This window comes from Lepidochelys kempii, chromosome 5, assembly GCF_965140265.1.
Source record: "Lepidochelys kempii isolate rLepKem1 chromosome 5, rLepKem1.hap2, whole genome shotgun sequence".
NCBI lineage: Eukaryota > Metazoa > Chordata > Testudines > Cheloniidae > Lepidochelys > Lepidochelys kempii.
Genome location: NC_133260.1, coordinates 30,330,340 through 30,349,054, shown reverse-complemented (window position 1 = coordinate 30,349,054; position 18,715 = coordinate 30,330,340). Strand labels below are relative to the sequence as shown.

The 18,715-nt window shown below is 43.4% G+C and overlaps 1 protein-coding gene across 1 annotated transcript in view; it reads right to left on the bottom strand.

The window, feature by feature from the left end:
* CCDC152 (coiled-coil domain containing 152) overlaps window positions 1–18,715 on the bottom strand; it is a 32,465-nt gene that overhangs the window by 3,412 nt on the left and 10,338 nt on the right. The window contains exons 4-6 of the mRNA XM_073343863.1: window positions 11,624–11,688; window positions 11,045–11,147; window positions 430–557 (exon numbers count right to left, since the gene is read on the bottom strand). Of these exons, the coding sequence (XP_073199964.1) occupies window positions 430–557; window positions 11,045–11,147; window positions 11,624–11,688 (296 nt within the window). The remainder of the gene's footprint in view (window positions 1–429; window positions 558–11,044; window positions 11,148–11,623; window positions 11,689–18,715) is intronic.

Sequence of the window (18,715 nt, the reverse complement as noted above, 5' to 3'; positions counted from 1 at the left end):
TAAAGACATCTTCCAAACATTACAGGAACTATAAACATTTGAAAAAATAAGCAAAAAACAAAAGCATTTTTTTTTCATCCCTCTAGGTGCTCAAAAACATATAGGGCAAAATTTTCAAAGAGGGCATAACAGTTGTACTTAAAACAATTCTACCTTTCTCAAAAACAACATAATAGGTTATAAACATTTTCTGTACTGGCCAACTTTGGAGGGTTTATCCTCAGCTCAGATGAAAAGCTCATTGAGCTATGACAATTTACACCACCTGTGGATCTGCCTCTTTAAATTTTAAAACTGTGAGGATCCAAATTACATTAGTAAATGCTAATCTCAACCCTTTTCTTTACATAGACTCTTCTAAATCTATCCAAGGTGCGTGTCTATTTGGTCTTTAAACTTATGAAACCCTCTCTTCCCAGTAGTGCATACCTCGATCTGCAGTTTGATTATCTCATTCTGTTTCTCTTTATCTAGAGTTCTCAGCTGTCTGGTTAAGTCTAATATTGTCAGCTCTTTTTTCTCTAGCTTTTCTTTATGCTCTTCTTCTTTTAGTTCAACTAATAACAATAAAATAATAATATAAAATTGTAATTATCAAGAAAATTAATTTTATTAGCTGAGAAAACTTCAAAAGCAGCAGAAGCTGTAATGTGACAAATTCATGAACCAACTAAAAACACAAACTGAAAAAAGGGGAACACTAACATATTAAAAATGTATTGTTCTTGGTTTGGAATAAAAAATGGTTATTTTAAATGTCTAAAGCAGTTGTTCCCAAACTTGTTCCGCCGCTTGTGCAGGGAAAGCCGCTGTTGGGCCGGGCCGGTTTGTTTTCCTGCCACGTCCGCAGGTTCAGCCTATTGCAGCTCCCAGTGGCCACGGTTCACTGCTCCAGGCCAATGGGAGCTGCTGGAAGCTGGCTGCCAGGGGCTTTCCCTGCACAAGTGGCGGAACAAGTTTGGGAACCACTGGTCTAATGGCTCCCCAAATAACTGACTATTTCAAAGCCACTATCATGATTTTGGCCTGTACTTCACTGTTCCAGACTCATAATCAGAGGTGCAATCTGGTCACCACATTGGAGGCCACAGCATGTGCTGAAAACATCAAAGCAATCCTTGGTAGCATTGGCTATGAATGCTGAAGCCACTGGGATTTTCTTTTAACTCCAAACCTAACCTAAATGATTTCTTAGCCCTTTTTCTTGGCAGTCTGGCTGCCAAATTGTCAGTCCAGGCCAGTTCTGCTCTTGCAAAATGCATTGCTGCAGAAGCCCTCAGAGAGTTGGGGTAGCAGTGTCTTTGACTAGTGCTGAGACTGCCCCGTCCACTTTGGGAAAAGAGACAAAAACTGGTTTGCTACAGTTTGTGTTGTAGAATATTTTGGCACACCTGGACAATTTCATACACTTTGCTGATGTTCCCCATTCAGCCTTTATTACTTTTTGCAAAAAGATATAAAGGGGAATGTGTGGTTCAGATTTTGAACTGGTTAATTAAATGATAATGATGAAGAACCAGATGCTTAAACAATGTATTCCCTTTATTATGGTTTTTCTTTCCCTGTATGAAAACTTTGAGCAGAGCCTCTAGTTCTGGGTCCTTCTGGTGATGTGTCAGTGGAACTGCTATCCCAAGAAGAACAGGGCAGTTTTCTTCAAAGTTTCTGAATTAATTTCTTGAATCTTTCCCCCTTTTATAATTTGATTTCTTAAAGGAGGTGGGGATTGGGGACCTGAGTCAGATGAGGAGTCCTGGGAACCTCTTCTGCTAGCAGGTATCTCTTTATCTTTGTCCTTTTGAGAGTGGATAAAAAGCCCGTAAGGGGATACTGCAGCCTCTGGCTGGGGCTCACAAGATGGTGGCCTCTGAGGTAAAGGTGCTTTTTGTGCCAAATCCAAGAACTCCCTAGCCCAAGAGGAAATTTCTTTCTGAGGGGGAGACTGATTTCCTTCTTCGCCACTTCATGCAGAATTCCTGACTTCCCTGAGGCTAAGAGGAGACTGAATTGCCCAATGAACCAAGGGAGGGATGGTAAGACCTGAGCCATGGGACGGCATGCACCCAAAATGGTCTTACTGGCCGCTCCTGGCTCTGTCTGTGGTGGATTCAGACAACTGGCTTATGGTTTCCTATGCCGGGCCGCTGCCCTTTGATGTAACTGCTTCTGGTGGCTCAAGTGCTCTCTTCATTTTTCCACCACCCATTGAGACATTTGTGGTCTCTGACTGTCAGACTCCTCCCTCACTAGTGGGGAACTCCTGGGGAACTGGCTCAGGGGTTTGTGGGAGTCAGCCAAAGTGAAACCTTTCTGAGAAGATGAGGCGACTGGGTTGCACAAGGCACAACCCTCTTCTTCTGTACCCTCTGGCAGGGGCACAGCGCAGGAGAAGCATAGCCTTGGTCTCCCTCCACCATCCTCCTACCCTATAACCTGAACAGTCAGGGCAGGGGGAGGGACTGTGCTAATTGCAGGCAGGCGGCCACCCACCACCTTCAGGTTTTTTAAAAAAATTCTCTCTCTTGCAGCAAGTGCTGGATTCCCTGCCCTGCCCCTAGCTACAGGAGACAAAGAGTAACTGAGGGGGTCCTCTCTGGAAGGTGGGGTGGGGGCTAGTCCCTTGTCCCCAGTTCAATGCTTTGATTCTGCCCCCTACAGCTACAGACAGGCATTGACCCACACTAAGCCCTGGTCTACACTAGGAGTTGAGGTTGAATTTAGCAGCATTAAATCAGTTTAACCCTGCACCCATCCACACGACGAAATCCTTCTTTTTGACTTAAAGGGCTCTTAAAATCGATTTCTTTACGCCACCCCCGACCAGGGGATTAGCGCTGAAATCAGCCTTGCCAGGTCACATTTGGGGTACTGTGGACGCAATTAGATGGAATTGGCCTCCGGGAGCTATCCCAGAGTGCTCCATTGTGACTGCTCTGGACAGCACTCTCAACTCTTGCACTTGCACTTGCCAGGTAGACAGGAAAAGGCCTGCAAACTTTTGAATTTCATTTTCTGTTTGGCCAGCGTGGCAACCTGCAGGTGAGTGCAGAGCTCATCAGCAGAGGTGACCATGATGGAATCCCAGAATCTCAAAAGAGCTCCAGCATGGACCAAAAGGGAGGTACAGGATCTGATAGCATGGATTCCTCTCCCCACACAGCGATCAGAACTCCGTTCCAGTTTTTGAAATGCCAAAACATTTGTCAAAATCTCCCAGGGCCTGAAGAACAGAGACCATAACAGGGACCCAAAGCAGTGCCGCGTGAAACTTAAGGAACTGAGGCAAGCCTACCAGAAAACCAGAGAGGCAAACGGCCACTCCGGGTCAGAGCCCAAAACATGCCGCTTCTATGATGAGCTGCATGCCATTTTAGGGGGTTCAGCCACCACTGCCCCAACCGTGTTGTTTGACTCATTCAATGGAGATGGAGGCAACACGGAAGCAGGTTTTGGGGACGAGGAAGATGATGATGATGAGGTTGTAGATAGCTCACAGCAAGCAAGCGGAGAAACCGGTTTTCCCGACAGCCAGGAACTGTTTCTCACCCTGGACCTGGAGCCAGTACCCCCTGAACCCACCCAAGGCTGCCTCCCAGACCTGCGAGGCAGAGAAGGGACCTCTGGTGAGTGTACCTTTTTAAATAGTATACATGGTTTAAAAGCAAGCGTGTTTTTGCCCTGGCATTCGCGGCCAGTAGAGCTACTGGAAAAGTCTGTTAATGTGTCTGGGGATGGAGCGGAAATCCTCCAGGGACATCTCCATAAAGCTCTCCTGGATATACTCCCAAAGCCTTTGCAAAAGGTTTCTGGGGAGGGCAGCCTTATTCCATCCACCATGGTAGGACAATTTACCACGCCAGGCCAGTAGCACGTAGTCGGAAATCATTGCAGAACAAAGCATTGCAGTGTATGTTTGCTGGCGTTCAAACAAGATCCGTTCTTTATCTCTCTGTGTTATCCTCAGGAGAGTGATATCATTCATGGTCACCTGGTTGAAATAGGGTGCTTTTCTTAAGGGGACGTTCAGAGGTGCCCATTCCTGCTGGGCTGTTTGCCTGTGGCTGAACAGAAATGTTCCCTGCCGTTAGCCACGGGGAGTGGGGAGGGGTGAGGGGCTAGCCACGTGGTGGGGGGAGGCAAAATGCGACCTTGTAACATTACATACATAGCACATGTGCTTTCGTTAAACAGCAAGGTTTACCATGAAAGAGTGTACCCATTGTTCTATAAAATGTGTCTTTTTAAATACTACTGTCCCTTTCTTTTCCTCCACCAGCTGCATGTGTTTCAAGGATCACAGGATCTTCTCCTTCCCAGAGGCTAGCGAAGATTAGAAGGCGAAAAAAATGCACTCGTGATTAAATGTTCTCTGAGCTCATGCTGTCCTCCCACACTGACAGAGCACAGACGAATGCGTGGAGGCAGATAATGTCAGAGTGCAGGAAAGCACAAAATGATGGGGAGGAGAGGTGGTGGGCTGAAGAGAGTAAGTGGCAGGCTGAAGAGAGGGCTGAAGCTGAAAGATGGCGGCAGCATGATGAGAGGAGGCAGGATTCAATGCTGAGGCTGCTGGAGGATCAAACTAATATGCTCCAGCGTATGGTTGAGTTGCAGAAAAGGCAGCTGGAGCACAGACTGGCACTACAGCCCCTGTGTAACCAACAGCCCTCCTCCCCAAGTTCCATAGCCTCCTCACCCAGACGCCCAAGAACACGGTGGAGGGGCCTCCGGCCACCCAGTCACTACACCCCAGAGGATTACCCAAGCAACAGAAGGCTGGCATTCAATAAGTTTTAAACTTTTAAAATGCTGTGTGGACTTGTCCTTCCCTCCTCCACCACCTCTCCCGGTGATTCCCTCCTCCACCACCCCTCCCGGTCTACCTTGGTAGTTATCCCTCTATTTGTGTGATGAATAAATAAAGAATGCATGAATGTGAAGCAACAATGACTTTATTGCCTCTGACAGTGGTGATTGAAGGGAGGAAGGGAGGGTAGTTAACTTACAGGGAAGTAGAGTGAACCAAGTGGGTGGCGGATTTCATCATGGAGAAACAAACAGAACTTTCACACCGTAGCCTGGCCAGTCATGAAACTGGTTTTCAAAGCTTCTCTGATGCACACTGCACCCTCCTGTGCTCTTCTAAGCGCCCTAGTGTCTGGCTGTGTGTAACCAGCAGCCAGACGATTTGCCTCAACCTCCCACCCCACCATAAACGTCTCCCCCTTACTCTCACAGATATTGTGAAGCGCACAGCAAGACGTAATAACAGCAGGAATATTGGTTTCCCTGAGGTCTAACCAAGTCAGTAAACTGCGCCAGCACGCTTTTAAATGTCCAAATGCACATTCTACCACCATTCTGCACTTGCTCAGCCTCTAGTTGAACAGCTCCTGACTACTGTCCAGGCTGCCTGTGTATGGCTTCATGAGCCATGGCATTAAGGGCTAGGCTGGGTCCCCAAGGATAACTATAGACATTTCCACCCCACCACCAACCTCAGCCTGGTCCAGTCCACACAAGAGATCCACTTCCTGGACACTACAGTGCTAATAAACAATGGCCACATAAACACCACCCTATACCGGAAACCTACTGACCGCTATTCCTACCTGCATGCCTCCAGCTTTCACCCTGACCACACCACACGATCCATTGTCTACAGCCAAGCTCTGCGATACAATCGCATTTGCTCCAACCCCTCAGACAGAGACAAACACCTACAAGATCTCTGTCAAGCTTTCTTACAACTACAATACCCACCTGCAGAAGTAAAGAAACAGATTGATAGAGCCAGAAGAGTTCCCAGAAGTTACCTACTACAGGACAGGCCTAACAAAGAAAATAACAGAACGCCACTAGCCGTCACCTTCAGCCCCCAACGAAAACCCCTCCAACGCATTATTAAGGATCTACAACCTATCCTAAAGGATGACCCAACACTCTCACAAATCTTAGACAGGCCAGTCCTTGCCTACAGACAGCCCCGCAACCTGAAGCAAATACTCACCAACAACCACATACCACACAACAGAACCACTAACCCAGGAACTTATCCTTGCAACAAAGCCCGTTGCCAATTGTGCCCACATATCTATTCAGGGGACACCATCACAGGGCCTAATAACATCAGCCACACTATCAGAGGCTCGTTCACCTGCACATCCACCAATGTGATATATGCCATCATGTGCCAGCAATGCCCCTCTGCCATGTACATTGGTCAAACTGGACAGTCTCTACGTAAAAGAATAAATGGACACAAATCAGATGTCAAGAATTATAACATTCATAAACCAGTCGGAGAACACTTCAATCTCTCTGGTCACGCAATCACAGACATGAAGGTCGCTATCTTAAAACAAAAAAACTTCAAATCCAGACTCCAGCGAGAAACTGCTGAATTGGAATTCATTTGCAAATGGAATACTATTAATTTAGGCTTAAATAGAGACTGGGAGTGGCTGAGTCATTATGCAAGGTAGCCTATTTCCTCTTGTTTTTTCCTACCCCCCACCCAGATGTTCTGGTTTAACTTGGATTTAAACTTGGAGAGTGGTCAGTTTGGATGAGCTATTACCAGCAGGAGAGTGAGTTTGTGTGTGTATGGGGGTGGGGGGGATGTGAGAAAACCTGGATTTGTGCAGGAAATGGCCCAACTTGATTATCATGCACATTGTGTAAAGAGTTGTCACTTTGGATGGGCTATCACCAGCAGGAGAGTGAATTTGTGTGGGGGGGTAGAGGGTGAGAAAACCTGGATTTGTGCTGGAAATGGCCCAACCTGATGATCACTTTAGATAAGCTATTACCAGCAGGACAGTGGGGTGGGAGGAGGTATTGTTTCATATTCTCTGTGTATATATAAAGTCTGCTGCAGTTTCCACGGTATGCATCCGATGAAGTGAGCTGTAGCTCACGAAAGCTCATGCTCAAATAAATTGGTTAGTCTCTAAGGTGCCACAAGTACTCCTTTTCTTTTTGCGAATACAGACTAACACGGCTGTTACTCTGAAACATATAGACATTTCAATATCCCCAACAGTTATTTTCTGGTCTGGGAATAAAGTCCCTTCCCGCAGCTTTTGAAACAGACCAGAGTTCCTGAAGATGCGAACGTTATGTACCTTTCCCGGCCATGCCACGTTGATATTGGTGAAACGTCCCTTGTGATCCACCAGTGCTTGCAGCATTATTGAAAAGTACCCCTTGCGGTTTATGTACTCACCGGCTTGGTGCTCCAGTGCCATGATAGGGATATGGGTTCCATCTATGGCCCCACCACAGTTAGGGAATCCCATTGCAGCAAAGCAATCCACTATGACCTGCACATTTCCCAGGGTCACTACCCTTGATATCAGCAGATCTTTGATTGCGTTGGCTACTTGTATCATAGCAGCCCGCATAGTAGATTTGCCCACTCCAAATTGATTCCCAACTGACCGGTAGCTGTCTGGCATTGCAAGCTTCCACAAGGCTATTGCCACTCGCTTCTCAACTGTGAGGGCTGCTCTCATGTTGGAATTCTTGCACCTCAGGGCAGGGGAAAGCAAGTCACAAAGTTCCATAAAAGTGCCCTTATGCATGCGAAAGTTTCGCAGCCACTGGGAATCATCCCAGACCTGCAACACTATGCAGTCCCACCAGTCTGTGCTTGTTTCCTGGGCCCAGAATCGGCATTCCACCACATGAACCCGCCTCATTAGCACCATGATGCCCACATTGCCAGGGCCCGTGCTTTGAGAGAAGTCTGTGTCCATGTCCTCATCACTCTCGTCACTGCGCTGATGTTGCCCACTCACCCGGTTTTGCTTTGCCAGGTTCTGGTGCTGCATATACTGCTGGACAATGCGCGTGGTGTTTAATGTGCTCCTAATTGCCAAAGTGATCTGAGTGGGCTCCATGCTTGCCATGGTATGGCGTCTGCACAGAAAAAAGGCGTGGAATGATTGTCTGCTATTGCTCTGACGGAGGGAGGGGCGACTGACGACATGGCATACAGGGTTGGCTTATAGGGAATTAAAATCAACAAAGGGAGTGGCCTTGCATCAAGGAGAAACAAAAACAACTGTCACACAGAATGGCCCCCTCAAGGATTGAACTCAAAACCCTGGGTTTAGCAGGCCAATGCTCAACCCAATGCTCAGCCCACTGAGCTATCTCTCCCCCTAGTATTTCAGGCAGGACTGAATCTCCCTTAAACTTTTCAAGGTGCCCCTGACAGACATCACCAAAACGATTGTTGGCTGTTGATTTCACGGAGGGAGGGAGGGGAAGCAAATGAATACAGAACAAATCTGGTGTATTTCTTGTTTTCATCCACTCCATCTATCTTTTACATCTTTGGCTGGCAGAAGATGGTGCAACAGGACTACTGACCATCTTCATCTCCTGCCTGTTCACCATAAGATGGTACAATAGGACTGCTGGCAGGACTAAAGAGAATGACCCGGTCGAGTCACTCCTATTTTAGTCCCTGTGCCCATGTCTGCCCAGGTGCTCCTGACTGACCTTACCGAGGCATCCAGGAACACCTCGGACATGACGACGATGGTTATCAGGCCTATTGCACCGTCTGCTGCCACAAGGCAATGGGTTGCTGCTGCTGCGTAGCAATGCAGTACTGCATCTGCCAGCACCCAGGAGACGTATGCTGACAGTGAGCTGAGTGGGCTCCGTGCTTGCCGTGGCATGGTGTCTGCACAGGTAACTCAGGAAAAAAGGCGCGAAACGATGGTTTGCCTTTGCTTTCACGGAGGGAGGAAGGGAGGGAGGGCCTTACAACATGTACCCAGAACCACCCGCAACAATGTTTTTGCCCCATTAGGCATTGGGATCTCAACCCAGAATTCCAATGGGCGGCGGAGACTGTGGGAACTGTGGGATAGCTACCCACAGTGCAACGCTCCAGAAGTCAACGCTAGCCTCGGTACTGTGGAAGCACTCTGCCGAGTTAATACACTTAATGTACTTAGAGCATTTTGTGTGGGGGGGGACACACAATCGACTATATAAAAAAATTTCTAAAAAACCGACTTCTATAAATTTGACTTAATTTCATAGTGTAGACATACCCTAAGAAGCTGTGAACCTCACCTTGAGAAAGGATAATAATTACCATTGCTATATATCAGGGGTTGGCAACCTTTCAGAAGTGGTGTGCTGAGTCTTCATTTTTCACCCTAATTTAAGGTTTCATGTGCCAGTAATACATTTTAACATTTTTAGAAGGTGTCTTTCTATAAGTCTTTAATATATAAACTAAACTATTGTTGTATGTAAAGTAAGTAAGGTTTTTAAAATGTTTAAAAGAAGCTTCATTTTAAAATTAAATTAAAATGCAGAGCCCCCTGGACCGGTGGCCAGGACCCAGGCAGCGTGAGTGCCACTGAAAATCAGCTTGTGTGCCACCTTTAGCACACGTGCCATAGTTTGCCTACCCCTGCTATTTGTAAGCAGAGTCAGGATGAGCTCCACCCTGACATCTGGTGGTGAGTTGTGGCAAGCTGTGGAAAATAATTTCAGGGGCTGATCTCATTTGCATAGGCACACCCACCCAGTCTCGCATGAGCCCATAGCTGCCCAAATGGTCACTTTGGCTGCTGTGGGATCCCCAGTTTCTCTGTTATTGGGGCAGAAAGAATAAATTGTTATTATCCTGATTATGTGAATCAAGGACAGTGGAACTGTACTTGGCCTTTTGTTATGATTGAGGGACTCGCCATCAACTAAGTAGCACTTGCTAGGCAAGGGACATGGGTTCCAAAACTCAGTGAATTGACAGAGGCTAGGGACAGGTATTCATATCTTGTGGTATGGGCTCTGTATGCCAGTTGTATCTTCTCTTCTCTCCACTGTAGAATATCAGAGTTAATTTTGATTTTATTAGGAGTCTAGTTACAGGCTACTGAGCTGAATTCACTTTGGGCTAATGGTGTACCCTACTACAAGCTGAGGCTCCCCTATTACAAGCTGAAATTACAAAAGAGCTAAAATTGCTAAGAGCTGAAATCACTGATTGTTGTGTTAAGTGGGGAGGGGCCCTGAAGATATATTGTGGAGCAGTTCTTTGGACAACTGGAGCGGCTCATGGGACAGCTGGCAGAGCAGAGTGGCTTGTGGAGCGGAGCAGCTCACAGGATGGCTGGCAGAGCAAAGCGATTCGTGGGATGGCTGGTAGAGTGGAGCAGAGCCCCATAGAGAGGTGGGGCAATCGGCTTCCGACCACGTAAGGTGCCCCTTAGCTCTTCATCCCCACCCAGGTTGGGAGGTAAAACTCTGCAGATAAACTTCTGAACTCTGGGGCTGCACTGACTAGGGGCAGACTTTTGGGTTGTTGGACTTTTGGGACTTGAGTGTCCCTTGGGTTGCTGGACTCAAGAATCAAAGGGAAAGGACATGGTCCAATTTGCTTGGGGTGGGTTTTTGCTCATGGGTTGTGTTATGAATCCTGTTGGAGGTGTTTCCCCAATATAATGGCACATTGTTTCTCTCTGTTATTAAAAGGCTTTTTGCTACACTCAGACTCTGTGCTTGCGAGAGGGGAAGTATTGCCTCTTAGAGGCACCCAGCGGGGGTGGTATATATTTGTCTCAGGTCACTGGGTGGGGGCTCAAGTCGATTTTGCATTGTGTTATTGGAATGGAACCCCTAGATATTGAACCCAGCCTTTGTTGCTGCCAACTCTGATGGGCAGAAGGGTTACATGTATACACGCACACACACACACAGAGTTCAATATTTTACAAGTAATACATTTCAAATTAAACAAATAAATATAATCTGTTAAGTGGAACTCACCCTTATCCCTTATTGTAGGCAGGAATATCTTTTCAGAGGGTCTTAGACGTCTATAGAAACTTTGCTTTTAAATTATCTACAAAAAGGTCTCAAATAGGTACAAAATGTGCTACCTATAAGTTTCCTGAACAATATGAAACAGTGAAAAAGAGATACAGAACATATATAAACAGCTGGTGATTTTGATTTGGATATGTCATATCTCAGCATCATTAAAACTTAGTGCAGCATTCAGAAAACTTACATTTTCTGCTCATGTCACAATGAACCTTTGTTAATTCCATTTTGTATTCTTCCTCTTTGTTTTTAATTTCTGTCACAAGTTTGTCAATTTGATTCTTATATTCCTGTAAATTTAAACATGTGAGTATTTGAATTTAAAGTTAAGTGCCTTTAAAGGAAAGCACATATTTAAGTACTTTGCTGGACTGAGCCAGAGTGCTCAGCACCTTACAAGACCTACCCTGGCTCTCCAAAACATCACCTCTTATCTGTACTGATCTGACCTTTAAACAGCTGCTCATCTGTTTTTATGTGCAAGATCCGCTTCAGAAAAGCAATAATAAGATAAATTAAAAGAATAATTCAGTTCAGCCACAGCCCTTTCAGGAATGATTCATAGATTCCAAAGTCAAAAGGGATCATTGTGATCACCTAGTCTGACCTGCCATATAACAGAGGCCATAGAATTTCCCCAAAGTTCAATACCATGCCCCTGAGAACATGAAAACCTGTAAACCATTGCTTGAGATGCTCCAGTCAAGGGAAATATAGATATATAAGCCCTATTGCTTTGAATACAGACTGCCCAGTCATGTCTCACCTGTTCATGAACCTTTAATTTCTCTTCCAAGAGACGGGTATTATTCTTCAGCCTTTCATTTTCATCTGTATAAATAAAATATTGCATCAGATGGAATTGATGAGATTTCATTTTTTTGAACAACAGTCAGAATAAGGAAATACTTTTGTATGTATTTTTATTATCCATCTGAACCTTAAAATAAAACTTCTTATTTAGTAGTAGATTCCATTACCACACCCTTTTATTACATCTTTGTGGTTTCTAATACATTTTAAAACTCTTTTAAAAGCACGATTATTGTTTATTTATAGTATTTGTCTCAGTCTTATTAATTTGGAAGAACCTTATAATAATTGATTTAGTTGATCAGAATTTTAGATGCTAAAATCTTTGGATCAGGAATGAAGTCTTTACAGATGTTTGTACAGCACTTAGCACAGTGGGACCCCAGTACTGAGTGTGGCCTCTGGGGTGCTGCTGTATTAAATCATATAAAAATTAACTATTAAAAGAACATTTTTAAGGTTGCAAAGTTAAGTACTCAACATTTAGGAAATACCAGAATTAAGGTTGTCCATGTAACCTTATTTTTGCCCCCTTGTACATATTCATTTACAAACATTAATTACACGTGCTCATCCTATTTTTGTGTCATTTAGTGCACAGACTGGACTGGACTGAGTGAACTGAAGCAACTGTTCAAGCTTTCTTTTTACCCGCCTTATTCAATGTGTGGCCTCATTCTTTACTTACTAAACTCCATCCAAATCCTGCACTGAATACAGAATTATAAACTTCCTCACAGTTTTCCATCTCAGAGCCTCTCAAAAATTAATCAATTTATCATCACAACACCCCTGTGAGGTAGAGAAGTATTATTATCCCAGTTTTACAGATGAAAAACTAAGGTACAGAGAGTGCCCACTAACTTTGGGTGCCTTGAAGCATCCAGGACCTGATTTTTCAGAGGTGCTGAGCATCTGCAGTTCCCTCGAGTTCAGTTGCAATCATGAGTATGGCTAAGATTTTCTCATGGATATTTTTAGTAAAAGTCACAGACAGATCACGGGCAATAAAGAAAACTTCACGGAAGCCCGTGACATGTCCGTCACTTTTACTAAAAATATCCATGAGAAAATTGGGAGCTGCAGAGTCCCCAGTGACGGCTGGGCAGTTCCAGGGCCCCCCACCACCCATGGAGGCTCGGAGCTAAAGGGTCTCCCCGCCTGTGGCTCGGAGCTCCGGGGTCCCCCTGCTGCCCACAGCTGGGAGCTCCCAGGTCCCCCCTGCTGACTACAGTGGCTGGGAACTGCAGGGTCCCCCCTGCCTCTTGTGGAGGCCGGGAGCTGTGGGGTCTCCTGGTGCCTGCGGTGGCTTGGACCTTCCGGGAGCCCCTGTTGCCCGTGGTGGCCGAGGGCTGCGGGGTATCCCTACCACACGTGGTGGCTAGGAGCTCTGGGGGGCCCCCACATCTCCTGGCCACAGTGGGCAGCGGGGAGAATCTGCAGCTCCCAGCCACTGTGGGAAGGAAGTCACAGCGGTCTCTGGAACTCATGGATTCCATGACTTCCATGACCTCAATGACAAAATTGTAGCCTTAATCATGAGTGCTCAGAATTTCTGAAAATCAGACTGTATATGTCTCAGGTTGGGTTTGCAGCAAATGAGGAACACACAATTAGTGGACACCTATGGAAACAGAAAGGAAAAGACTTGAACTAGAAAAGAAAATTGCAACCCACTTTTATGAAACATTGCTTTCGACATAGCACAAAATGAGTAGTATAAAGAAATGGTTGAAGCATTTCACCCTGAATGTATTCCTCCTGACAGATGTGAACTCACAGGTCTGCTACTGTATGCTGCAGGTGAAAAACTAGAAGAAATAGTAAATGGAAAACTAAAAGACTCAACATTGACATTAATACAGGAAGTTTGGTCAAATATGGGAAATGACCCAACAATGGTTTCAACCATCCATAAAGGGAAAAATGCATTCATATGTAACATTATTGTTTCTACTACATCTAAAATGAAAACTGCAGAATATTGTCCAAATTGCAGAGTATGCCATCCAAGAATACAAACAAAAGTACGACATGAAGCTCTTTGCCATTTGCTCAGACAACAAAATAAAATTAAAATAATGAAGGAACCTCTCAGATACAATTGTCCTAAACTTCTGAGGTATGAATGTTCAGCAAAATATTTAAACCTTCTTGAGAAAGAAGTAACACCTAACACAATCCTAAAGCACAGTGCGGAAGTTCAGAAATTCTGCAACCATCATCAACTTTGTGGGTGGTTGGTTGGTTGAAAAAGGGGAGATTACTACTGAGTTTCCCAATAACTGTTGTTGGAACTCTCAGTAATATTGTGTCTCTACACTTGCATCCAACTACTGTAAGTCTGTTGACATTTTATGAAACAGAAGAGGTTTTTGATCAAAATACAGCACACATTCTGCAGAACAAAGGATTCTACAAAGAAGGAATAAACTTGCAAAAACAATTGGAAATTTTGGAGAGAGTTGACAGATGAGAGGCTAAGGCAGAGGATCTCAAACTGGGATGACCCCTCAGTGGGTCATGAGGTTATTACATGGGGGGTCGCGAGCTGTCAGCCTCCACCCCAAACCTTGCTTTGTTTCCTGCATTTATAATGGTGTTAAATATAAACTAAAAACACTTTTTTTATATAAGGGAGGTCGCTCTCAGAGGCTTGCTATGTGAAGGGGTCACCAGTACAAAAGTTTGAGAACCACTGGGCAAAGAACACTATTATTACAGTCTCTGGAAATCTGGCTTCATTTGCTTAACAACAAAGAACGGGAACCACACAAAGGCAAAACTGAAAAATTCAGAACTTGTGCATGGTACCTTTCCATTTGAACAAATTTGTTTCAAACTTAGTAGCATAGGTGCTGAAAGAGCAAATTATTTTGGTAAAAGTATAGTAATGTTTAAGGACAGACACAAAAGAGTGATTGGCCTAACTACTTAGTTGGCTAGGGACTCAGTTATAGCATACTTTTGTTTTACTTATAGAAATGCAATCTTTGCATTTTGAATAGTATGTGTTCCTTTTTGTGTCTTAGGGATTGCTTCTGAAGTGAATCATATAGTGTAAGCGATTTATATTTCACCTCAGAAAACCTTGTTTTTCCCCCAATATTTTCAGTAGTATTTTTTAGGCTGGGGAAAATCACAACTCAGATTGTCTATGCCCCGTATCATTGGATTTATGAACAAACCATTATTAAAAACCTAATACAGGCAAAGGATTTTCATAGAGTTTCAACAGGCAAGAGAAATAACAAACTGACTCTTCATACGGATGATACATGTTATTTTGCCAGAAATTCTAGACCCTATAATCACCTATTAATCAATTCAGCGATCTTCTAGGTCCACTTTATGAGTTCAAGCCTTATAATTTATATGGATTTAATAGTTCATTATGTTATTAAGCCTTATTTATTTCAGCAGTATTGAGTAAATCTTGTTGAATTAATCCCTTTTGATGGAATTAGTGAACACTTGCCAAGTTGAAAGGACTTCTAAACTTTATTTGGCAAAACAAACCTTACTAAAATGTCATGCCCTTCTAAGATGTTTCATTGCCTCTGGATGTTAACACTTATTTTTATGGATAAAGATGTTATAGTGGGAACTGTATGACAGAAGATTAGAAAAACCTGATAGCTAATTAACATGTCTTTTGCTGGGGGCAATCAGATCCTAGAGCCTTAGAGAACATTTTACAAAATAGGACTCTGGCCCTCAGTCTGCCTTTAATTAGACAGCAAATCTCTTAGCTAAGGATAGTGTCTTAATTCCTAGAAAGAATTTAGTGATAGCCACCAAGGCTTTGAGATTATATCCGGTCAGTGAATCTCAGAAGATACCTGATTCTTATTTAAGGCTTCTACGATACCACCTCATTTGCTCCAACCCCTCAGACAGAGACAAACACCTACACGATCTCTATCAAGCGTTCTTACAACTACAATACCCACCTGCTGAAGTAAAAAAACAGATTGACACAGCCAGAAGAGTACCCAGAAGTTACCTACTACAGGACAGGCCCAACAAAGAAAATAACAGAACGTCACTAGCCATCACCTTCAGCCCCCAACTAAAACCTCTCCGACGCATCATCAAGGATCTACAACGCATCATCAAGGATCTACAACCTATCCTGAAGGACGACCCATCATTCTCACAGATCCTGGGAGACAGTCCAGTCCTTGCTTACAGACAGCCCCCCAACCTGAAGCAAATACTCACCAGCAACCACACACCAAAAACACTAACCCAGGAACCTATCCTTGCAACAAAGCCCGTTGCCAACTGTGTCCACATATCTATTCAGGGGACACCATCATAGGGTCTAATCACATCAGCCACACTATCAGAGGCTAGTTCACCTGCACATCTACCAATGTCATATATGCCATCATGTGCCAGCAATGCCCCTCTGCCATGTACATTGGCCAAACCGGACAATCTCTACGTAAAAGAATAAATAGACACAAATCAGACATCAAGAATTATAACATTCAAAAACCAGTCGGAGAACACTTCAATCTCTCTGGTCACTCGATTACAGACCTAAAAGTGGCAATATTACAACAACAAAAAACTTCAGAAACAGACTCCAACGAGAGACTGCTGAATTGGAATTAATTGCAAACTGGACACCATTAAGTTAGGCTTGAATAAAGACTGGGAGTGGATGTGTCATTACACAAAGTAAAACTATTTCCCCATGTTTATTTTCCCCCCATACTGTTCCTCACACGTTCTTGTCAACTGCTGGAAATGGCCCACCTTGATTATCACTACAAAAGGGTTTTTTTTTCTTTTTTTTTTTTCTCCCCCTCTCTCCTGCTGGTAATAGCTCATCTTACCTGATCACTCCCGTTACAGTATGTATGGTAATACCCATTGTTTCATGTTCTCTGTTGTATAAAATCCCCCTACTGTATTTTCCACTGCATGCACCTGATGAAGTGATCTGTAGCTCACGAAAGCTTATGCTCAAATAAATTTGTTAGTCTCTAAGGTGCCACAAGTACTCCTTTTCTTTTTATTTAAGGCTGATTCTCATAGATACTATTGCCACTTTACACCAGTGTAAAGGAGCCATAAAGTGGGAGTAAATTATATATACACCCTTTTAAGGTCCTTTACACTGCTGGAGTGGTGTAAAGTGGCTTTAGAACAAATGAGAATCAGTACTTTAGAGTCCTTGCTCATTTGTTAAAAAGAGGGCCAACCTACCTCCCAGACAGATGGTAAATGGGACAGTAAAGCTTCAATAAGAGGAGCTGAATCACTTTCACTTGGGTAATGAAAGCCCTTTAAGACACCAGTCCTAAGGCTGTTTCCCACACAAAATTCCCATGGATTTCAGTAGGAATTATGGAGGAACAGGGCAGAGGTGCAGAGCACCTCCTTTTACATGCTGAATGCTCATAGCTCCCATAGAGGCTAATGTGAGTTGAGGTTGCTCAGTAGCTGACAGGAGACACTCAGAGGCCCAGATCCTCAAAGGTGTTTAAATGTCTGACTCCCATGGAAATTAGATGGCGCAGTGTCTTGCAGGATTTGATCCTTTCTTATTAGTTGATGTGCGTTGAGCAGACTCTTAGCTTTTTAATATATATAATATATGTATATTTTAATCTATTTTGCTTAGCTGTCATCAACATAAAACGCTGCATTATGAGTTATGTATTCAAAAATTCACAAATTTGGATGGTCATGTTCTTTTAGAAGGCAGGGGTTGTTAGATCTGAATCATCTGCTAATACTTTTCTCTAGCTTTTGGTTTCATACTTGTAGACATTTTTGTTGCTAAAAGTTGATACTGGAAACAAATCAAGGTCATCAAACTGGAGACCAGAGACTAAGACTACAAGGACATTTGAAAACTGTGGAGTCTTTTTTCAAAAAAAATCTTTCCATAAAAATAGTACACAGAAAGAAACTAAGAAACTCAATACACACACACAATCATTTTTAAGACTATGCACATGTAGTAAAATTTGTGACATTAATGTATGACTGGCAAAAATTCAAATTTGGACAATTTTCTCTCACTGCATTCTATTCTTCAAGATTGACACTGTCCAGTAAATGAACTAGGCAGGATGTCTTAGTTAAAACAGCACAAGGAGGATTTCTAAAATGGGTGAAAGAAATCACCATTTCTGAAGGACAGCAGAAGTACTCCCTCAGGGAGTCTATTTACATGATATACATTCTATCAGCATTTTCCTGAAGGGGTGTAATATTTTATTAGCATTATGAGAAGCTGGGGGAGTATTTGGAATGGGCATAGCAGATGATATCAAGGTTCTAGAGATAAACAAAGTTGTAGGGTAAATATGGGGAGAGGGCATGAAGTAAACACAAGGAGAAAAAAGCATGGAGGAAATGTCTCTAAGACTGTCAATATCACAGAAAAATTAAAAACCGTATTGAACAATTCAGACGTACTAACATAGAATAGATGGTTTATAAGCCAATAGCAGATAATTAGAACTAAGCAAAGTTTAAACCTGTAAATGCAAAATATTGGGCAAACTGACAGAATACAAGATGAGCTGATTAGAACTGGATATCATACTTTTATTAATGTGAAACTAATAAGTGAAAGAGAGATGGCATTCATTCTAGGGAAAATTCACTTCCCAGCACAAGGCCTAAGTACCACTTAAATGCACAGGCTCAAGGAGCACTTAACAAGAACATAGTTTCTGCTGGCCCTTCATAAAGGGTGAATTTCACAAGTAACAATTCAGAAGAAGCAGAGATTTCACAGAAATCAACATCTTTATGAGTATAACCGTCTGCTTCTAATTATGATGTGTATCAAAAATAAGACAAAACATTACAAATATATTTATCATTTAATTTCAAAATAATATCTAATAATAACTACCTAGATCAAAGTATTTCTGGATGATAGCTGCATTTTAAGAACATTATCAAACTAAAGCCTAGGCTTCCTTGACCCAGGAAAGCACTAATGCATGTGTAAGCACATGATTAAGTGCTTTGCTGGATTACAGAGCACTTAAAAAAAGTGATTTACACTACC